Below are 22,446 nucleotides of genomic sequence, written 5' to 3'. Positions count from 1 at the left end.
TCATGTTCAAAACCAAGGAGTTGTGGTGTCTGTTATGAATAGAGCTTAGTGAATGGCACTCTGTCTGCTGAAGACGACCCAGGGGTTGACATAAAACCACCAGTGTGGCAGCCATAAAATGTTGGGGGAGTGCATCCTTCTTCAGCTGGGGTGTGTGCGTGTAAATTTCATGCATCTTTCTACTTAGTTTCATGTATTTGTGTGTGCCTGCCTGTGTGCGATTAGGAAACTCCACCTCTTGTGTCTCTGTGAACGCCATGGGAGTGTTTTTCAACTCCCGTATCAAAGGCGATTCCCAATTTGTTCCTGTGGATCAAGCAAACGGGACGGTGGCTGAGTGGAATGTTAATAAAAAAAAAAGAATGCCTTACGGAAGCGCCTTAGTGGATGTCATTACCAGTGTGGAGTGAATACTGAGCACTGGTGCCGAAGCTGCAGACAGAACATGGGTGGAAGGGGGTGTCCGGTTTGATTCTTTCACCTACCTCTTCGGGGATATGCCCAAACCCCTGGGATATGCTCTGTTTGTGTATTTTTGATGAGCTATAAAGTTCTGTTTCTCCACCAGAGGCTCACATTGTGCTTCCTGAAGCTGCGTGGAATAAACAAGTGCAAGAGCATCTGACAGCTAGCATGCTGATGAAGAACGAGGAGACGAACAGTCTGATTTGCAGGACAGCAGATCAATGAAAATTTGATGTGTGTAGTTTGTAGCTCACAATCTCTGAGGAAGGACGTGTGGTTGCTAACAGATCTGCTGTTCCAAGGGCAGATTTAAGATTCCCCCTGCTGCTGTTAAGATTATGATTTAAGGCATATAAGCTGATCTCTGATAAGTGCCTGAGGGCAACTTCCCCACACGCCTCTCCAGTAGTCCTGGTCCTGGTGTGTTAAACACTAATGGCGTAAGCTTCGCTTTTAGCACTCCAGTCATGATTCCTTCAACAGTGAAGGGAGAGAAAGACTGACAGGAAAGAAGAGGAGGAGGTGGAATATTGAGGGACTGGAAACTGAATGTTGATGACAGCTGGTGACACCTGCCTGTGAATGAGAACTTGTTCCCCGCTTTTCAACCCAGACCTTAAAAAATGTTTCCTTCCATTTTGCATATCACAACCTCACCGTTAGCTTTAGCATGCTGTATCTTACTACTCTGCTGTAGCTGCTTAAGATGTATTTAGACTGAACACAGAAACTAAAGTAAAGTAAGTAAAATGTTCGCCTCCTGTTATTTGCATAAATGTGACAACTGCAATGTTATAACAGTCTGTATTCGCACCAAAAAGTCAGTGTGGAAACTATACAGTAGCTAGCTAGCAAAATATACACCGACTGTTTGTGTGGAGAAAGAGGCTCTGATTGATATCAGAATCTAGCAAAACGCCCAGTTCTTTGTTATTTCCCTGTGGTCTCTCTCCTTTTCCCTCTCTGTATGATCATAGAGTGGAGTCATACAGCATCAGGCTCAGTGCGAATTTTTTGCTCCAACTCCACTGTATCTTCTGTGTCCACTGGCATCTTTGTATTATGTAATCGCACCACTTCTAAAATGTGTTTCTCAATCGTCTGAACACACCTTTACTGGTACACCTTTACTACTATGGTTTTTTACAACTAGGGTTTAATTTTCGCAGCTTCAGCTACTTTTGGTTATAATAACCTTCCAGTCACCAAGGTGGAGATCTCAGAATGTGGCAGAATCACAAAAAATAGCTCCAACAGTGCAGCAAGCATGAGGGGTCGATCACAATCATTGTCAATAAAGCCATAGGTTAGTCTAATCTTAGTTGGAAGAGAAAATGTTCAAATTTCAGACAAATCACCTGGTTCAACTTTGATCACAGTTTTCCTGAGCAATGATGGATTAGTAGTGACATTACTGCTGCATTAACTTTCAGTTTTACCTCCAAATAAAGAATAGTTAATTTGACAGTACAGTTGTGGCAACCTGTATGATCTATTTAGTTCCAATGAAGGGAAATCTTAATGCTACAGCTTACAATCCTTTAAGTGATAAAGTGATTCCAACTTTGTTGCAGCAATTTGGGAAAGGACCTGTCATGTTTGAATAATTCAGTGCCCTGTGCACAAAGCATACAGAATTGGTTTCCTCGGTTTGGTGTGGCCGTCAACCCCATCAAATACCTTTGGGATAAACGGAATGGTACCTGAGAGCCAGACCTTATCATCCAACATCAGTGTTGGACCTTACTAATGCTCTTGTGGCTGAATGGGAGCAAATTCCTGCAGCCAGGTTCCAACATCATGTTCTGATTTAGTAGTATAGTAATGCCTGTGGTTTTGGAACGACGTGTTCACCAACCACATATGGGTGTAATGTTCAGGTGGCCATAGTTCCGTCTGTAGTCTGTGCTTGAAAACAACATTTATCATGGTTCTTGAGGGACTATTACTGCCCAATTGGAGTATGTTCTGTGCTGCAGCAGGGTTCAGTTTCTTGAAACTAGTTATGTTTTGCTATACATGATAGGAAACATTTGAAAACAGGCTTTGGATTTAAATACAGTGAACCCCTCCTTTTAAAAACTTTTTTCACTTGGCTAGAAAAGTTTTTATATCAATAAAAACAAAATGTGACAAAGTGCAATGGAAACAGACTTGGTGAATAAATCATGATGTACATGAGGCATGTGTGGAGCGATGAGGAGACTGTAACGTTCCATACATAAATACATGAGACAAACAGAAATGTCATATTTCCATCACGTTTTCCACTTGGTTTACATCATTTGAGGTTTGACCAGTGCTTGTTTAATGCGTCATTGCACAGTGCCCTGTTCCTCTGTAATTGTTAAGTCCTCCAACTGGAGAATTAGCACCCAGCTCCTAATATTTGCATAACAGTTGTGGATGAAAACCTGCATTATTTAACATTTTCTGGAAATCGATTTGGATGGAAACCTGGCAAGTGTAGTAGAAAACAACTCATATCTTTTGCCCTATTGCTGAGAGCCGGTCCAGCTGTGTGTTTGTGTGTATGAAGGTCTATGTGCTTGTTAGTTGAGGCTCAGGAGAGGGAAATCCAATAACTTAGTACAGTTTGCTGGGTATAAGACGATGCAGGTTTAAGATTAAAATTAGGAATAAGAACGTAATGCCTATAATTGTAATAAATGCCATAACTGTCAAGCAGCTAACAAGCTTAAGCATGTAAAGGCAATGGCTAAGGTTTAGACTAAAGGGTGAGTCTGTATAGTATCACACAGGGAAGAAAAATTGAAATGTTCTGCACCTCAGGCCACATGGCAAGCAGTGATGTCACAGCGGGTATTTTCCATCAGTTGTCAATGGCAAAATACCCTCTGTGTACAAAAGACGACACTGAGTAAAGGTAATATACTTCTCCTTTTTCCCTCTTAGCTTTGTCTCTAATACATTTACATATTCACAAAGCAGCCACACAAACACATTGTCTCCCTGCGCATGTAAACACTAAGACAGCCCAATCCCCTTGATAGTCAAACATTATATCACACTTCATGATCATACATTTTTAATGTGGCAGACAGCAAGGTTCACAGACCTGTTTCACCTTAATCCATGCTGACATCTCCTCCTTATTCCACACCACCACGTCTAAACATGAATGAGCCTCTTTGCAGGGCTCTCCGTGGTGAAAACTGAAACTAGCTGCAAGATATGAGACATCCTACGTACAAATAAAACACTGAGCTGACACGCCCTTCACTTTGAAATCTTATCTCAGCATATAGGAAATCCTCCCAAACTTATCTGTGCCATTTATCAAAATCTTCAGTAGTTTACTTTGTGGATATTTATCTTTCCCCGTCCCTTAGTTTACAGGATACATTTTCTGCCTGCCTGATAATTTATCCAGCCTCCAAAATCCTGACACATGCTGATGTTTTTCTATCTCCCCCATCTGACTCTACTCTAATCCAGTGAGTTTTGTATGTGGCTCAAGTCTGCCCCCTGCTGGCTAAATATTATCATGACCGTGGAGCTGGCACAACCATTTAGACAGTGCTGTGTCTCTTCTACGTCTAATCATGATTATGAGTAGATTCATTTACACCTTCACCTAATTAGTATATTTTTATGTTCTGCAACATTTATTCAAACAGAGCATTTTAGATTGGAAAACATCAAGAAACAACAACAGGAAATTACAAACCATAAGTATGTGACTCATACAGAATACAGTAACAGATAATTAGGCATTACATGTTCTGCTAATGGAACATCTTCAGGGGTTTCCACTGCAAAACAAGCCTTTGGCCCCGAGGCCCCTGAAGCCTCAGGGGGCCAAAGGCTTCAGGTTTACCATGTGGAAATCAGTTGGTGGTAATGTAATTAATTGTAAATTGGTTTTTTAATACTGTGTGGACCACTTAAGCACAACATCAAGTGAAATTATAGGAGTCATTGCTTAATCTTTAGGTCACATCCTGTAGAAGGGCCCTGATTTAAAAACCTGGTTGATTTCTTGTGCATATACCTAAACAAATTTATGTTTTATTATGTTTATGTTTTAAGTTACCACAAACTACATACTAATGACCAAGACTGTCCTCCCGAGAAAAACGACACAATAGGTTGCGATGTCAGTCACCCAGAAATGACATATAGTTATGTTTGAGTGACAGATGCCATCTAGCTGCTGTAGAAATAATGACCCGGAGCGGTGCAGTTCAGATGGTCTTATATATAAATATCAATTTAAGCCTCTTGACAGACAAGGCATACATAACATCACTGGTCCCATCTATCCGTTCAAGCTACATCTTTTTGTCTTTCAGACATACAGGAGGAGCCGTTTACATAATTGTACCTTACAACATTTACAGAAAGAACCACAATACTTGCGCAATATTTGGTGGTTAGTATGCAAGACACTGGGGAACAGCAATAAGTTAAAAATATCAGAGCAAAGAAGAGTGTTGTCAGTTGTCTAGGCTGCATGGAGTGATGGATTTTTTTAAAATTTGTATTATTTTACATTTTTTATTTTTCAGGTCTGTCTTAAAACATTAGTCAGGTGCCAATGTGAACATTGAATGAGATTTTTCCTGCTGTAATCATTCCTCCTGTTCATACTGACTATTAAAAGATCCCTTCCTTACACACTTTCAGTATAAGTAACGGAGCACAAAATCCACAGTCCACGTTTTTAGCAAAAATGTATTCAAAAGTTCATCCAAATTTTTCAAACCAAGTGGTTATCTTTTTAATACAGAATTCCCTCTTTGTTTTCTCTTTAGAGCTGCAGTGGACAGATAATGACAAAAAGAGGGAAAATTGTACTGAAAAAGTTATAACTTTGGAGGATAACCACTTGATTTGACTCATTTGCTCACATGTTGGATAAGTCTATTTATTTATTCATTTATTCAACAGTTGTCGTGAATGAAATTTGAAAAAATGGAGAGAGAGTGCTCATCGATGATTACTGTGGTTTGATAGACTGATTTCTGAGGAAAAGTTAAAATTGGCTTGTTCCAAGTGTTTCCTGGTTTATTTAACTAATTTTATATTTTTCTATGCATACAAGATAATAATTAAGTAACAAAGGAAAATATTTATCTTAATAAGGCAAATGAGACGTACGTTTGATCTCTCAATCTGTGTATTTAACCTTGTGCTGCTGTAGCACTTACGTTACTTTGACAGCGCTCAGTTCAGATTTTTGCTGTGTTGGAAGTTTTATGGAAATGTTAATTAGTCCGACGTTGTAGGATTGCCATCTGGACCCTTAAGTAAAAACAGATTTCTCAGGGTGGGAGATACAAGGAAACAAGGGGAGTGGGCTCATCAGGGGTCCAGGCTATATTTTTCCCTCGGGGCCCCCTAGTGAGTTTATCTGACCCTGCCCAGGAATCCTGCATGTTCGCATCGGGTCTAAGTGTTGACTGTGTATTACATTCAATCATGTAATTTTGTATTCTGTTTGCTAAAAGTGCATCAAAAATTCATTATGCAGCCTATGTTTTCAGTGGACAGCATCTTTTGCCCTGTGTAAAGTTCAAATGACCATTTTTATCCTCTTAGTGCAGCAAGTATGCCATACATAAATGCCACGTTTACATGTTTTCATGTGCATCAAACAGAATCTTCAAGTGGATATCTGCCCGTCTTGGATAAACAGATGTTGAAGCGAAGCTCTGAAGCATTGCTCTCCATATTTCTCCATTGCAAAGATGAAACCCTATTACTTTTGAGTTTAGGTCAAGCAGAGAGGAGCCAGGGGGAAATAACTTTGCTATGGATAGGATATTTACACACATTTCTTACTTTTTTCGCCCTGTACAACCCCTTTTCTGTTCTTGCTGTTCTCCCACTGACTGTATCCCTTCAAGTTTACCCTCACCTCAAAGCAAACAAGAAAAGGATGGGAAGTGGAGGCCTGTCCTGCGGTAGAGCTAGGCCGTGTATCTTTCACTGTAATTGCCAAGTTCTGTGACCTGAACTCAGGTTATCTGAGGAAAGAGCACCGCTTCCTCCTGCATGACTACATGGACTAAAAGCTACTGAATCATGTAATGTAACAATAGCTTTGGGGCAATGATGCCAGAACCAATTATAGATCACACTCAGTTGCCATCCACAGATGATGTTATAGTACACTATCCTCAGTGGATCTTAGAGTCAGGTGTGGAGAGCGTGGGGGGCCTTAAAGGGTCAGTTCAACCGAAATGACAAAAAAAACCAAAACATATTTTCTCTCTTACCTCTGGTAATATCTAGTCATGCAGATACTTTTGCTTTTATCTGCCCGGCTTCTGAGATATCTGTCTCTGAGATTTCTGACTTCTACCACAGTACAATGGAGGTGAATGTACTGAGCCTGTATCCAGCCTCACATGCTGTCTGCTCCAGCTTAAAACTAGGGGGGACAAAGTGTTTGCAGCCAGGGTCCCAAGGTTCTCGAATGACATACAACAAGATATAAAGCCAATATTCACTCCCCTTTTTAATTTGTTGCCTTGTGTGAAGCACTTTGTTAATCGATTCTTAAAATGTTCTCTACAAATAAAGATTAATAATCTTTTTTGTATTTGGTGAACTCACCCTTTAAGTTGAATTCCAGAAGATTCCCACACAAAATAAGTTTGCTTTCTCTTTTTCTCTTTTATTACTTGAAATGACCAGGTTTACTTTTCACCTTTATGTCAGGTGTCCAGTACTGTATAAAAGAAGAAACTGTGAGAAACTGCTCCAAATGGCTCATATCCACTATGACCTTGAGCGTCTATGTAGGTTTGTAATGTGAAAAAACTACACTGTATATTTTGTATTTTTCAGTATGACTAAGTCTGAAACAGTATGTTCTGACCATTTTCCTACTTTCTTCAGTTCTTTCCTGCCTATGAACCTTCTCTGTCGATATGTACTGATGTACCTCTGGATGTCTCTCTGCATGCAGGACCAGGGGTGAGGCATGTTGCTCATCTCTTAAGCTCATTTAACAGCTCGTTACCCATCCGTCTCCTTCTCCCTCTTTTCCTCTGTTCCAGGCACTCATCACTTCTTGGTCGGGTTCCATTTCGCTAATGCAGCGGAAATGAGCCGTGGGCATTGCAAAGCGAAGTGGAGCAGATTCGTGGCGGCATTTCACCACTGCACACCATGAAAACACAAACAGGGCCAGGCATAACAAGGCTCGACACACACAAGAGATGAAGACGCTGGAGAGGGCAATGACACAGAAAGCTCAGAGGCTGGCCACGTGCAATTCAATTGGACGGCAATTAAAACACATGAGAGGTGAGGTGTTACACTGCACTTAACGCTTAATTAAACCAGATTAGAGGTGAGCAGCAGAGATGTTGTTCCAAACAGAACACAGTACCTTTACTGGAGTTGACCATTCTTGCCTACATACTAAAAATGTAAAGGATAGAAATTAAACATATTGCAAAACTTAAACTTTAAAGATCCACTCCGGACATGTATTGAGACGTACAAAAATACTCTGCTTTGAACAATAATGTGTTTTCACTTTCAGCAGATGAATGTGAAAAACTCTGCACAAACATCATTCTGCACAGTGAAGAGAACATCAAACTGAAGGAACAAGAAGGAAAACATATTTTTGAGTGAAGGAACTTTAATTATTAAGTATACCAAGAACATAGTTTCCAACTTTAAAAGAATGATTACTTAAAGGAATATCCCAGTATTTTTCAACCTGGGTCTTATTTTTGTAATTGTGTCCATTTTGATTATGGATCATGTTATCTTTGCACACACCACTTCAGTTATAAAGATTTGGGAAATGCAAACTCCAGCAAAAAAAATTATATACATTAGAGTGAGCAGGGTCGACCTCTTAAAGCTTTACAAACAGTACATTAATTATTTCAAAACTTGTTTTAAGTCCAATTCAAAGTATAAAAAATGATCCCCTTGGATTAGCTAGTGCAGCTAACAGTGTAGACTGCGCTGTCGATTTAGCACGAAGGAATGCTGGAGAGCTAGTAGCAAATGACACAGGGTTTGTTTAAGCTGTCTTCTATGGAGATTAAAGAAAACTTTAAGTAACATTGCCGAGCCGGAAACTGTCTCATCTCCCCAAATTCAACTGGAAGACCGAGGCTAGCTTGACCAAACTGTCAGCTCACCTTGCAGTTAGCATCAGCGATAACCACCCCTTCTAAGAAATCAAAGCTGTTCAGGGCATTTTTGTTTATATCTCATTTTTTAATACCTGTTTACTTTGTTGAAGAATAATTATGTTGTATATGAAATGATAATGTAATAAATGTTCACAGTTTTTGAAAATAAATAGACAGCTAGCCCAGTTAGCTTGAAAGTTGCCTCAGAAGTAGACCCTTATGCTGTTAGCTACAATAGCTAATCTACAGAGGGTTTACTTCTACATGTACTTTTCAGTTAGACTCAAACAAGTGATTCAAATGATTTATGTAAAATTGAACTTTATTTGGAAAAGTTCAAGAAGCTCACTCTGCTTGGCCCAATTTATGTTTGTTTGTTTTTTTTTTGGGGGGGGGGGGGTTTGCCAGAGTTGCAAATTCCCGAATCTGATTTTAAAAAATTGAATTTCCCTTAATAATATCTGATGTTTCATAAAAATGATTACTTAATGACAATCCTCTTCAAAGCTGATACATTTTTATAAAACATAAGATTTTTATAAAATATTTATATACATTTAAAAAAGGTATTGCAACAACTTAGTGCCAAATGTACTGTTGTGAACAGAAACCGCCACAGTAGAGAGCTGTGGGGAACAAGATTACAAACTGTCAGGTCAAGTTCTCTGGAAAAAAAGGTCAGACAGTGGAGTCCAGAGTCTGCTCAGCATCGCAGGAGTTCATTATGAGGAAGAGGCGTTTGGAGAGCTCCGGACCCACCCGTCGAGTCGTGGAGGTGACGCCCTCTCCTCTGCGAATCAGAAGGTCCGACAGCAGGGAGATCTTCTCTCTGTCAGTCTTGCAAAGACTGTAAGCCTGCGGACAGACAGAGAAATATTCATTGTGAAGAAAGAAAAAGATATTGCATGCCAATATATTTGAGGATGTGTCTCTGAGAATACAGGTGTACATGTTTAGACCCAGATGTGATCTTTATCTTTTGGCTTTCATAGATGAGTCATTTCCTTGTTTGCTTGCTGTAGTTAAGTGAAATGCTGATTCACATAGGTACATGGCAAAACATTAATATGTTGTAAATCTATACATAAATGTATACATTTGTATCTATAAGTTGTAGGATCTTCACTCGCATAGAAGCTGATTTTAAAACTCAGTGATGATGCTTTTTACAGTAAAACTAAAAAAAAGAACATAACAGAAAAAGCAGGAAATGTAAAAAGGAAAGGAAAGCAGAAATACAGCATTAAAGGGAGGTCAAAGACAAATAATATAAAGCACAATATCTCAAGGCTTGTCTACAAAAGTGAAGCTTGCCAGGGAGCAAACACAATGTGTCTGATTTTTAATGTTGACTTTAAAACAGACAATATGAACCTGCCTCGCGGTGTGTTCTGACTGTGCCCAATATACTGTATAACAATATATCACTTATTTATATCACAATGCAAGTAACAAGATAAATGTACAATCTTTACAACATACGACACTCTTTATCCTTAGACCCTGGGTTTAGATAAGGAAAAACTCCCTCCAAAAAACCTTTAATAGGTAAAAGAAGTCTCAGGTAGAGCTACAAGGTAAAGACCCCTCTTCAAGGACACAGTTGTCACAAATCAATTACATATCTGTCTGTCACATTTTTTGTTCAAACTGAATGTGGAGAGAAAAATATGTCTATAAAAGGAAAATTATCTTTTTATAATGTGAAAAGGAACTCATTCTTTTTTTTTTTTTGTTATAGCAAAAAAAAGCAAGCAAGCAAATATTGTTTGGTCATGGCGGCAGCAATAGCCTGCAGTAAAAAGGAGCAGAGATGGTAACACTGATTAGTGTGTGAGCAGTGAGTATACCTTCTTGAGGAGCTGTGGGGAGGGATAAACTGCCAGGATGGCTGAGGCCATGTCTGGACTGACTCTGTTGAACTGTTGGATCTGTCTCTTCCACACCTGCAGCAGCCCTTTCCCAGCTTTATCCACCCGCTGCCCCCCCGCCCACTCACTCTCAAGGTAGAAAGAGAAGCCCGTCTTCTCCCTCTCTCGCCTGAGAACACAGAAGGGTATGGAATATTATTCTTTTATCTGGGAGGGAAAGCGTTCGGCAGAGTTGTAGAGGTACAATGGGTTCACTTACTTGAAAGGAGCCTCTGCAACCGCTTTGGTCGTCATGGTGATGTGATCCGAGAAATCCTTCCAGGTGGACAAGAAGCGAACTGCGATGCCAGTGTGCAGCTGGAGATGCACCACAGCCTGATGGGATATTAGAGGACAGAAAGATGAGACACTATGAAAAAATAATCTCTTAAAAGACCTTTAATTTATCCCTGAAAACATACAAAGCCATTAATCTAAATGTTATGTTAGATGTTTGCTAATGTTAGCCATTTGTCCATTAATTAGAAAACTTAAACTTAACTTAGAGGTCTAATTTATTTTGGAGCACAAATGATATTTTAAGCGATTCTTGGGTAGGGATGGGAGGATATAAGGTTTTATCTTATATTAAGATAATTTAATCATGGTGAATTTCCATTATCGGGATAGTCGTGAATATCCTCATGAGTGACTTGATAAAGCTGTCTAGCTCACTAACGTACAATCCTATTGATTTCCTGATTTATTTTGAATTGCCATTTGTCACAAGGCCTGCATCTTTCCAGTCATTCGTTACCATGGCTGACGGCTCAGAATTTCTCTGTTCTTCCCTAAATTATGAAAAATGCTGATGTACTTTCTACTACCTCTACCCACCACCTGACCCACCTCCTCTACTTCAACTCGCGACACCTCAGGCAGCGCCTCCACTCCACCATTCTTCCTCCTCTTCTTCACTTGCTTCCCACCGGCCACGGCCTCTCGAAACTTCTTCTGGCTTTGAGACTTCTGGGACCTGGGGACAAAAAGTTCAGAATCTTTGTGTATTAAAGAACCAGAGTGTATGATTTAGTGCCATCTAGTGGTGAGGTTGCAGATTGCAACCAAATGAATACCCCTCCCCTTCCAAGCGTGTAGGAGAACCAACAAACACTGCAGCATTAAACAACTTAAACCAACTCTGAGGTGAGAAAAAGAAAAGAGAACAGTAAATAAGAATAACTCCATGCTCAGTCTGTTTCACCTCAAAAACCCTGCACCTGCTCAGGTCTTGGGCAGCGATGGCTTTCCCTGGAGCTAACAGTGCAGCAGAGAGGCTGCTCTCCACTGCTGGAGACATGACGTTAACAAAGTGGAGCACTCCCACTCATTTTCTTATTCTCATACAGACAGGAAACTGTACGATGCTTTCAAATTAATGAATTCATTAATTTATGCCGATAACTTTTGGTTTCAGACTATTTATCTTATCTACCAGTTATGTTTCATATATTCATCAGCATGGGAGGTCACTGATAAACAATGGAGATAATAAAACAGTGGTATTGACACTGAAACCCTGTGTAGGCCTACTTTTTTTCCACAAAGAAAATTAATCAGGAATCAATAACAGGATCAGACCGATAAGTAGAATCGATAATGGAATTGGTATAAAATTTTAATAATTCCCATCACTAATTAAAACATACTTATGAATATTATATTCCATTTCTGCTGAGTCCGTTCCGCTAGATGCCACTAAATCCTACATAGTAAAGGCTGCTGTTCACACATATTTTTCACACTGTTGAGCAGCTGTGTTCTGGCAGACTCTGCTGACAGTGATCATGGCAACGTGTTTCTAAATGCTGGCCAGCAGCAGATGTGTTTAGGTTAGCTAACAGGATATCTGAGTGGCATTCCTTGTTGTTTTTTAACATTTCATCAAGTGCTATACTTCACACTCTTGTACACATTCACACATCAGCCTTCTCCACACAATCAATCTTCTACTGTCAGCCGCTGAGCAGAAGTTTTTAAGAGAGTGGACTCCTATTTATCTTTTCTCTTGTCTCATATGTTTCCAGCTCCACATTCAGATCCTAGTAGATGCTGCTGTCCTTCCCTACCTGAAGTATTTCTCCAGGTCGATGACCACCAGGCTGAGGATCTTATCAGGGTGACGCCTCTGCTGTGCCTGCACCCAGGACGTCAGAGTGGGACCACAGTCTGACATGCCATGCCTCTCCTCCTGGGTTACAATAGATTGAAGTCTTTAGTAGGAGCCATCTTTTTCCTGATTGCAACACCCTAAAGTCCTTAGGTTAACCCTATCTACTGCCCTCTGAGCGACCTTCACCTGCAGTAACTGTTGTGTATATGAGATATGATGTAGTTGTTTGAAGGTGGTATGTGATGCATATTGTGACCATTTGTTTGTTGCCATTTAATAACCAGAATTGAATTCTTTCTATTTATTCTCACACTCATTTTTGTTGTAGCTCATATTTTTTAATGAACATCCTTCTACTTGCTTCTATTACTATTTTATGATGTCATTTTCTGCTGTGTTACTTTTCATACGCCTAAAGCTGCTCAGCTCTCACCTCAACTTTATTGTTACAACAATGACCCCATTTCCCCACCGCCATCATTAAACTTTCATCTGGTCTCATTTTGAAGCAGCGGGTTCAGACACTCTGTTGACACGCAGCAGCAGCAGCAGCAGCAGCAGCAGCAGCAGCAGCAGCGGCGGCAGCAGCAGCAGCCAACGCACACACCAACCTGAGTGTAGCTGTGGATCAGAGCGATGAAGTCATCAGCTGTCATCTGCATCACAACATGCGCCTCTGGTACACACGCTCCATCATCTGGCTGAGATACAGACGGGAGAGCATCAAGACATCACTCGTTGCTTTATTTTTCAGTTAAAAAAGTGGTGGTGAGACCCGTTCAGGCTGGATTTATGTCTCTATGGGAGGTTGATTTAAACATTACGTGCTGGTCAGTGAGTTTAATCCAGTTTGGTCATTTTTCACCGTCACCTCAGTAATAATTACAGCCAAAATCACCTACTGTTCTTCAGATACTTAATGAAACTGAAGAAAACTTACAAATGTGAAGCATCTCTTTTCAGTGATTTCTACCCAGATGTATGGGTGTTTATTAAAGATGGAGGTCAGAGATAATGACATCCTCGCCCACCTGTGGAGGCTGTTTGCTTTATCCTGCTGAATGTCCACTACACACCATATCCTGTCATTTCCCCACGGTTGAAATCCAGAGGAGCACAGTGCAATATTTCATTCCCCACATCATCCTGTAATGTTTATCCCATCCAAATGCAGCTTTACTATAAGTGTACTTCAGAGTGGAAGCTATTTAAAAGCATTCCTTTCTATGACACAGAATACAACTCATCTCTGCTGTAGTCTCATTTGTTTATGGCAATTACAGCAAGTGTCACAAGAAATTTGACAAGTATATATTCATGCATCACCTTTAAACAAAACAAGGCAATGGGAAAATTCTGTGTGTGTGTGTGTGTGTGTGTTATCACCTGTGCACAGGGAGTCTTCCTCATCCAGCTGACACTGCGTGGGAGGGGTTGTTTCTCTATGGCGCAGCTACAACCCAGAGCCTGCACTGACGCCAGCAGAGTCCCACCTCCTTCCAGCTGTAACAGAGCTGCAGACACAAACACACTTACCTAAATAATGTCCACAATAAACTTCTATAATGCATTCAATGCATAAGGGGAAGTGCAGGGCTTTCTTTACAGTCTAATATAATCTATAATAAATGTATAGATAGCAACGAGACATGACTGAGTCCTTAGGGATTTTTTTTCCCATTTATGTACCAATATTTATTGTTTTCTCCCTGCTCCTTACCTGGGTCCACAACCACCACCATGTGCTTGATACACTCCTCTGGCCTCAGGGCCTTGGCAGCTTCTGCCAGAGCTTTCTTCTCTGCTTTCTGTCTCTCTTGTTCCTGCCTAAGCACCTCCTTGTCCTGCCGCTGTCTCTCCCTGGCTTGCTTCCTTCTCAGAGCCTCCTCCCTGGAGCCCTGGATCTCCTCCGCCGTACGCTTGGCAGGTTTCCTATTGGCAGAAGAGATGTCTGTGCTCCCAGTGCCAGAAAGCGGCTTTGGAAGGAGCCACCACTGAAGGGAAGCCGCCTCGTCTGGGCCATCCGAGGCTCTCTGGCTCTCTGTTCTCACCTGACGGAAGCTGAGCGGAAGCGGGGGCTCTGATTCTGGAAAGCCATCCTGGTGAGAGAGTTGTGAGCTCGCTAGATTGGATGGTAAACACTGCTCAGCATCTTTTCCATTAGTAATAGTGGAGGAGGCACTAATCACATTGTCTCGTCTCTGTTTGAGTCTCTGTGCCAGAGGGACATACGGTGCGTCGTCATCAGAATCACTAGTGATCATCATTACATCATCTGTACCCACATTGCCCTTTGCAAAGGCTGGCACAGAGGTGGCTCCTTCTTCTGCATCAGAGTCATCCAGGTCGACCAAGTCTGCTTTCTCCCCGTGGCTCTGGGAGGCTTGGCTGAGGTGTCGACCGGGCTGGAGGAAGTCAAACACAGGCAACTCCTCTTCGAGGTCACTGCTGAAGTCACTGTAGCTGCCCATGTTCTGTCATGTCCAAACTGAAGTTACTGTGCATGAGATATGAGGCAAGAATTATAGGTAACACTTTATTTTACAGGTCATTTAATTTTATAACACATTCCTGCAAAATTTAAATGTAATTTGCAGGTATTTAATGGTTCATTTTACAGGAAGGGTGGTGCAATTTGGTACAAACTATAAGAAAAAATGGCGAAAAGTGTTACGTTGTCATTATATTTTGGTTCCTAGTTCTTAATTAGCAAAAAAAAATTAATAAATTAGACTCCTAACAATTTAACTGACAGAAAATACTTAATTTGTATTAGTACTGGCACATTAGATTCGTTATTAAAAACTCTCTAATGAGCACATTTCCCACATACTACCAAATGACATAACCCTTTCACAAAAATGTCCAAAGAATGAACAGATACACATCAGCTACTTTTAGGAAATTGTTGAAAAAATGTTGGAAAAAACTACATATGAAACTACAACCCAAACTACTTAACTTTTATTTCCATTTTTCTATTAACTTGTACCAAACTGCTCCACCCTTTCTGTAAAATATCCTAAAAATAAACCATTAAATACCTGAAAATACCTGCATTACACTGAAAATGTAGTATATAATATAGTACAGTATATGGTCAAATTTAGTATACAATTAAGGGACCTGTAAAATTATTTGTTAAATGTATGTTCCTGGCTCATACAGCCAGTTCCTTGCTCCAAAAGTGCCTTTCCTTCTGCTAACAGAAACTGCACCAAGCCTCATTCACCAATCTGTCAAATTTGGATTTCTTAGTTTATTAGCGAGTAAACACACACCAACCAGCCCATGACATAAAGCCTCTCAACAGGTATAGGTATTCTGGTCAGTTCGGCATACAGATAATCCACCATGCAGAATGGATTTCAATATAATTGCAGTTTTATAATCGGTGCACACTGCTGGTTGCCTCCCACCACTGTTAGAAGATGTGGAGACAAATTACAGAAGTCGCTTGTGTTAGTAGCAGAATTGGTTGGTACTTTGTAAATTAGTGAATATAACTTACTCTAGCTTTGACAAACTGAACTGAACTGAACTGAAAAATAAATCACTTTTTAAATTGAGTTTGGCAAAACAATGAGAGGTTATTGTTCCCTCAGCGACTACAGACATGATTCAAACCACTAACCTTAATTGAAATTAGCAGACATTCGTTAGCTGGAAGCGATTTACTACTTTGGTTTGCGTACTCACTTTCTTCGAAATCTCGCATACAGTTAATTAAAAAGCTAGATATGTAGGTAAATACTAGCTACTTGCACTAGCTAGGGATCATTTACTTAGATCGACGAAGACAATGTAAACTCTCGTCTTTCTGTTGGGAAGAAAACTCATTTGATTTCCCCGGGTTGCAAGGTAGTGTTGCATTCATGTTTACTGGACGAGCGACTTTTCCTCTGTACTCGCGTTGTCCACATTTAACACACACACAAACACACAAAGCACTGCGTAAGTGACATGATTGAGCTTATTTTATTGAAATTAACCTTAAGGTAATATTAACCATTAACAGCAATTAAATGTATTTGTGTATTGCAACATAACATTTTATAAGTCATAAACACAATGTAGGTTTTCAGGCTAATATTTGATCCAGACACGCCTATAAACCCCAATTCATTTTTATTTTTTAAATTTCACAGTCGGGTTTTTTTTTTAATTACTGAGGTGACATGAATGTTACTTTTGATGCCATTTGGCTGTCAATTAAGGCGCTATGATGAATAGTGTGTTCAGTGGGTTCAGTGTGTTATTACGGTTTACCAGCTTTTTTTGGAAAACCTGAATGCAGCAGATATCCGGATGTGACGCAGATACTAGGGGACACATCGTTGAAGATGGCAACGCTGGCGTCCTTGATGCTCAAGCCCAGAGCAGGTATCAAGTATCTAAATGAGTATTTTACAAATTATTCACGAGTTTATTAATTGCGTATGAATGAATTCCCAGCAGTTCTGTGCTTACTGTAAACACACGTTTGAAACAAGAGGTGTTTTACATGCTAACGTAGCTAGCTGTACTAGCTGGTCGATGTGTAGTTAGTTAACTGAATGTCAAAGATACTGATGCAGCTGTAAAAGAAAAACACAACAATCGTTTGTGATTTACAAGTTATCCTTTAATGTAATAAAAGCATGCTTATAAACATGCAGTAAACCAGTTTAGACGTTTGTTGGAAATTACTGACGTTTCTTCAACATGTGACACACCAAGCTGTACTTAAATTTATGACAATACAAGCTCATTTCACCGTACCCGATGCTACCTCCCATGTATTTCATTGGAAAAATACACTATGACATTATAAACGTCTTAATAATTTAATGTGTTTAATTGAGAGTTTCCATCAAATAAGTAAGACCTTTCTAAATCGGTCAGATTTGAATGGAGTTTGGTGTGCTGTCATTAGCTACAGTACATATGAGCCAGGACTGCATGGTTATATGAGTTTGCATGAATTTCTCTGTGTTGCTGGTTTCAGGGCTGTTGGTACCTGGTCAGTCGTCTCTCCTGGACTCTGTGAGGTTTGCATCTAAGAAGGCAGGTGGCAGCAGTAAGAACTTAGGAGGAAAGAGTGCTGGCCGGAGATATGGCTTCAAGAAACAGGATGGTAATTCTAAAAGTGATTTTGATTCAGTCCTCATAGGTGCTGTAACTATTCTTCCTCATCCGTTTATTTAAGATCATTTAATCCAAGTGACAGCTTTGTATTGCTCAGATATATGTAATGTTTTCATTTTCAAACTACAGTGGTTTCTGATGTACTCCATAAGATAAGAGTAGACTCATGTAAACAGTTGTAGGGCTGCAATATAATTTCCCACAGTACAAGATGACATTTTTAAATGTCTTTTGTTTTCCAATCATCAGTCCAAAACCAAAAGATATTGAGTTTACTATCATGAATGACAAAGAAAAGTTTCAAATGCTCACATTTGGAAAGCTGGTACCACCAAATGTTTGGCATTTTCACTTGACTAAAACAAGGAATTAAAATAGGCAGCGATTAATATTCTGTTGATCGATTAATCAACTAATCGTTGTAGCTCTAAAATGATTATTATAACATCACTGAAGACTTGTGGCAATGTTTTCATTGATTATTAATGCTTCAATACATTTGATAATGAATATTTGGACTTGACTAGTTCTAGTTCTCTTAACTAGTTTGGACTAATTCCTCCTGAGCAGCAGTAGAACAATAAGTGCACCTTAAGTTATGGGTTGTTAAGTTCCTGTTGTGGAAAAGGCCTTCTAACTGATCTGTCAATGGGAATATTAAATCTAGATACATCATAGCATTGAATTTAAGTGATCTAACGTTTCTTTTCATTTGTTTACAAGGAAACTTTGTCCATGCTGGTAACATCCTTGCAACACAGAGGCTGATGAGGTATCACCCAGGAGCTCATGTACGTACACATTGACTTGGACTCTCTGATTTAAAATGTTGATCTGATGTGATTTGAGACTTAAATGTACACTTCTCCTCTCCTCCCTCCCTGTCCTGCAGGTGGGGATTGGAACCAATAAGACGCTATTCGCTCTGGAGGACGGTTACGTCAGGTTCACCAAGGAGGTCTACGTCCCAGCACCACGCAGCCCGGAGGCCACCCAGGTCATCACCAAGCTGCCAAAAGGAGCTGTGCTCTACAAGACCTTCATCAACGTGATGCCAGTCAAACAGGAGGGGAAGTTTAAACTGGTGGACATGGTCTGAAAGTGACTGGACTGAACTGGACTGGACTAGTAAGTAATTCTTTGTCAGGATCAAGCAGGATTTGGTTTGGTGAAAAGACATCACATGCATCCTGGAGGACTTTGGCAGCTTTGACTGATATCAGGTGATTTCACTGATGAACACACCTTCAAGCAGACTCTCAGCCTCTCCTCTCCTGCCCATGTGACACTTAAGAAACATAATATACTGTGTTGGTTAATAAAGATTTTTTATGTGTATGTCTTCATGTTTAATTACTTGGGGTTTTTGTCCTGAGTATTATGTGTTATATTGGTCAGTGGTGGAAGAAATATTCAGATTATTTACTTAAATAAGAGTAGTGATGCAACAAAGTAAAAATACCCCATTAGTAGTAAAAGTCCTGCATTCAAAGTCTCACTTAAAAAGGTCTGTAAGTATTATCATCAAAACGTAGTTAAAAGTAACACAGGTAAAATATCTCATTGTGCCCCTTTCATGTTTAATATTTTTTAGGATTGTTATCATTTATCCATTCATGTTTGAGTGGCATTTTTGTTGCAGCTGGTAGACATAGTGACCACTTTATATGGTGCTGTTGGGCAGTTTAATCTGCAAATAATCTCAGTCTTATGAAGATGTTTCTGTCTATAATTCAGTCCTAAAAACTTTATTTTACAGTGCAGAAAGAATATCTCTACGTGTTTTCAATTTAAATGAACTTGTTTAAAGACTGTTCTAGAAATGAGTGTTATTGTGAAACAATAAAGAATAACGCCGGTTGTGGCAATAGTATTATGAAAAAGTTGATTTTTAAAGTCTTTAAACAAGCTGATATGAATTGTAAACTGCTCGACATATTCCCACTAGCAGATTTCACTTTTTCTAAAAAAAATAAAACTTATAGGATTCAATTAGAGTGAAATGACTTGATAAGTGGGAGGTTCACAGAGCAATGCATTATGGTTAAGCTTATCGTGTGTTTTGTGTGAAAATTAATCAGTAATTTTCAATATGCAAAGTAACTATAGCTGTCAAATAAATATAGTGGAGCATAAAGTTGCATCAAATGGAAATACCTCTAAACTGTACTTGAGCAAATGTACTTAGATACATTCCACCACTGATACTGGTGTTCACCTAAATGTTGGTAATTGCTTTAAGGCCCAGTAAACTATTTTCTTAACAGCAAGGGTATCCCCCATCAGCCACTATTATCTGCCAAAGTGTGATGTGTATGGGGCTGTCCTGAACAAAAGGACCACACACCAATTGGAAGTTTATTCTTTAAAAAAATCTGAAGTCAATTTATTCAACAACTATTTAGGTTGTTTGCTTATGTTGCCACGGAGATGTTAGTGTCAGTCAAATCCGATTAAACCCTACAGTCCTGTTTTAGCAGATTTTCATTTTTGAGAGTAAAACTAATGTTAAACAGCAATTGTGAGAAGGATTGTTTCTTCTTTAGTGACATATTTAATGTAAACAAGTAGTAATTAAGATTTGAAACCAAGTTTTCAAGTACTTTAATAATAATAATAGTGCAATATTAGTATACCAATACTACTTTTTTAACAGTTGGAAGAGTGTAGTACCAACATTGACCACAAGATGTTACCAGATCCCTACAAATTGACAATCCTATGGGTTTTTTTAAAATTATTTATGTAAAAAGATTGAAGTATGAGAATTTTCTCAATCCACAAAGGAATATGGATCAAAAAAAAAAAATCTAAATCATCAGAGTTGAACAGTGACATATTGCAGCTCTGTTTCTTGATTGCTTAGTCAGCTGGGTATAAATAAAACCTTGATGATTAGCAGTCTTTCTTACCCCGGCTTATTCACAACCTTTACTTCAACCCCTTTTGTGATGCCATTGTTATTCAAGTCTTATCAAACCACATCCACACAATCTGGGTAAAGCAGATTTCTGTGTTTAAGCGTAAAACTATTTGAAATTTATCACTAAGGAAGGATTTTTTTCCTCACTGTACCTGGAGAAAAAAACAGCGCAATACCAAAACTGACCACAAGATGTCGCACAATCACTCCTATGTTGTGTGCTCCAGTCAGCATCAGGATTAGTGTCCAGATTGCACACTGATACTGCAGGTCTGTTTCCTCATATATTGGATTTACGATGCAATTAGTAAAAAAAAAAAAACCTAAATGGAAATAAAAGAAAAGTGTTTCCTGAAGTCTGTGAATGCTCAGTTTGGAAAAACTAAATCTTCCTCAGTCAGGCATTGCTCTTCATTTGGATACTCATTTGACTGATTATAAGCGAGATATTTTGTCAGCAGTTCTTTGGAAGAACTTTCAACAGAAATCAGGAGATAAATGAGAACCGTTGTATTTCAGAGGCTTGTGGTATGCAGCGGGAGTGTGAGTAACGCCTGGTACACTGTATGGGAGTTGGTCATGAAGCAGAACAAATGATGGATATGAGGAGTTCGTAGATGTGGAGTTCTTATTCTTAAATGGTGGAGGGTAAATCGCTTGTGGATGATTGTGGGTCACTGTACACTCCACTGCCTGACTGGATAATGGACCAGGGATAAACTAAAGGGTATTTTTATAAGTTTAAGCATTTGGATTTTATGGTATTTCCTTTACTGTTAACTCGTAATAAAAAACAAATGAGTCATGAAGTTACTGAACAGCCACTGGCTGTTGTGTAAGATACGCATTCTTGGTTCTCAGTGCAGGCCAGCATCAGTGCACGTCATGCTCAATGGATGCACAAACAAGTACAATTTTCGACAAGTCTCGCAGATGCTTCCTGGTTGTGGTGGGTTTCTGTCCTCTGTTAGTGTTTGATCTGGGTTAAAGAGTAACCCCGTGGTGTCATACTTTGTCTCTCAAATGCGAACAGTCATTGGTGAGGTGTGTCAGGCTCAACAGAGTTACTGTTTAACAATGCCTGGACTCGCCAGAGGGACCTCTTCCACAGTGGAACCTTTAGATTTTTTTTTAACCTAATTCAGCCAATATGTTTACTGACTGGTGATCCCCCGACTTTCCTCTAGTCCAACCTCTTTGGTTTTTAGTGAAATGTCTTGACTACCATTAGCTCCATTACCATGGAATGTGTTACAGATATCCATGGTGCCCAGAGGATGGATCATAGGGATTTTGCCGATTCCTTCTTATAAGTTTTCACTTATCTAGTGAAATGTCTCAACATCTACTGGATAGCACTGAAAGAAAATTTGTAGAGGGATTCAAGACTCCCAGATAGTGTGTCCTAAAGACTTTGGTGTTCCCCTGACTTTTCATTTAGTGCCACCATGAGGTTGATATTTATGGTTTTGAGTGAAATGACTTGACAACTATTGGATTAATTGCCATCAAATTTGGTTCACATGTAAATTGTAATAACTTTGATCTCTTTACTTTTCATCTTGGTCATCATCAGGTCAAAATTTCACTTAGTCTAATACTTTGGTTTATGACACTAAACATAAGCATAATAACACTGTCATTTTTAGCATGTGAGTGTGCTCATGTTAGCATTTAGCTCAAAACCCCACTGTTCCTACGTACAGCTTCACAGAACTGCTAGCATGGCTAAAGTCTTAGCTTTGTTACAGGCTAAATATCAGGTATCAGTTCACC

At 39.5% G+C, this 22,446-nt stretch overlaps 2 protein-coding genes and 1 long non-coding RNA gene across 7 annotated transcripts; 2 read left to right on the top strand and 1 right to left on the bottom strand.

The window, feature by feature from the left end:
• The first annotated feature begins 7,160 nt into the window (after positions 1-7,160).
• On the top strand, positions 7,161-12,619 carry LOC121887155. Its single transcript, XR_006092922.1, has 3 exons — positions 7,161-7,235; positions 7,497-7,746; positions 12,535-12,619. It is a non-coding gene; the product is annotated as an uncharacterized LOC121887155 (long non-coding RNA).
• eme1 (essential meiotic structure-specific endonuclease 1) lies at positions 8,955-16,483 on the bottom strand. 5 transcript variants are annotated; one of them, XM_042397752.1, is made up of 10 exons: positions 16,255-16,481; positions 15,905-16,041; positions 14,341-15,120; positions 14,007-14,134; positions 13,232-13,321; positions 12,577-12,698; positions 11,357-11,483; positions 10,728-10,843; positions 10,448-10,637; positions 8,955-9,452 (listed from the first exon to the last, which is right to left on the bottom strand). In XM_042397752.1, the coding sequence occupies exons 3-10, from the start codon at positions 15,089-15,091 to the stop codon at positions 9,276-9,278; spliced, it is 1,701 nt and encodes a 566-aa protein (XP_042253686.1). In that variant the 5' UTR covers positions 15,092-15,120; positions 15,905-16,041; positions 16,255-16,481; the 3' UTR covers positions 8,955-9,275. The 5 variants fall into 5 exon arrangements, with proteins under 5 accessions (XP_042253686.1, XP_042253688.1, XP_042253689.1 ...); XM_042397754.1 differs by having other exon boundaries at positions 16,406-16,430; XM_042397755.1 differs by lacking the exon at positions 15,905-16,041 and having other exon boundaries at positions 14,341-15,117; positions 16,406-16,483.
• A 419-nt stretch (positions 16,484-16,902) lies between these two features.
• mrpl27 (mitochondrial ribosomal protein L27) lies at positions 16,903-19,085 on the top strand. The gene is made up of 4 exons (XM_042397764.1): positions 16,903-17,003; positions 17,608-17,736; positions 18,471-18,538; positions 18,640-19,085. The coding sequence occupies exons 1-4, from the start codon at positions 16,964-16,966 to the stop codon at positions 18,844-18,846; spliced, it is 444 nt and encodes a 147-aa protein (XP_042253698.1). The 5' UTR covers positions 16,903-16,963; the 3' UTR covers positions 18,847-19,085.
• Positions 19,086-22,446: the final 3,361 nt, after the last annotated feature.

Source organism: Thunnus maccoyii, chromosome 20 (assembly GCF_910596095.1).
Source record: "Thunnus maccoyii chromosome 20, fThuMac1.1, whole genome shotgun sequence".
Lineage (NCBI taxonomy): Eukaryota > Metazoa > Chordata > Actinopteri > Scombriformes > Scombridae > Thunnus > Thunnus maccoyii.
Note: the sequence above shows the minus strand (reverse complement) of the source record. Positions and strands in the feature narration are given on the sequence as shown.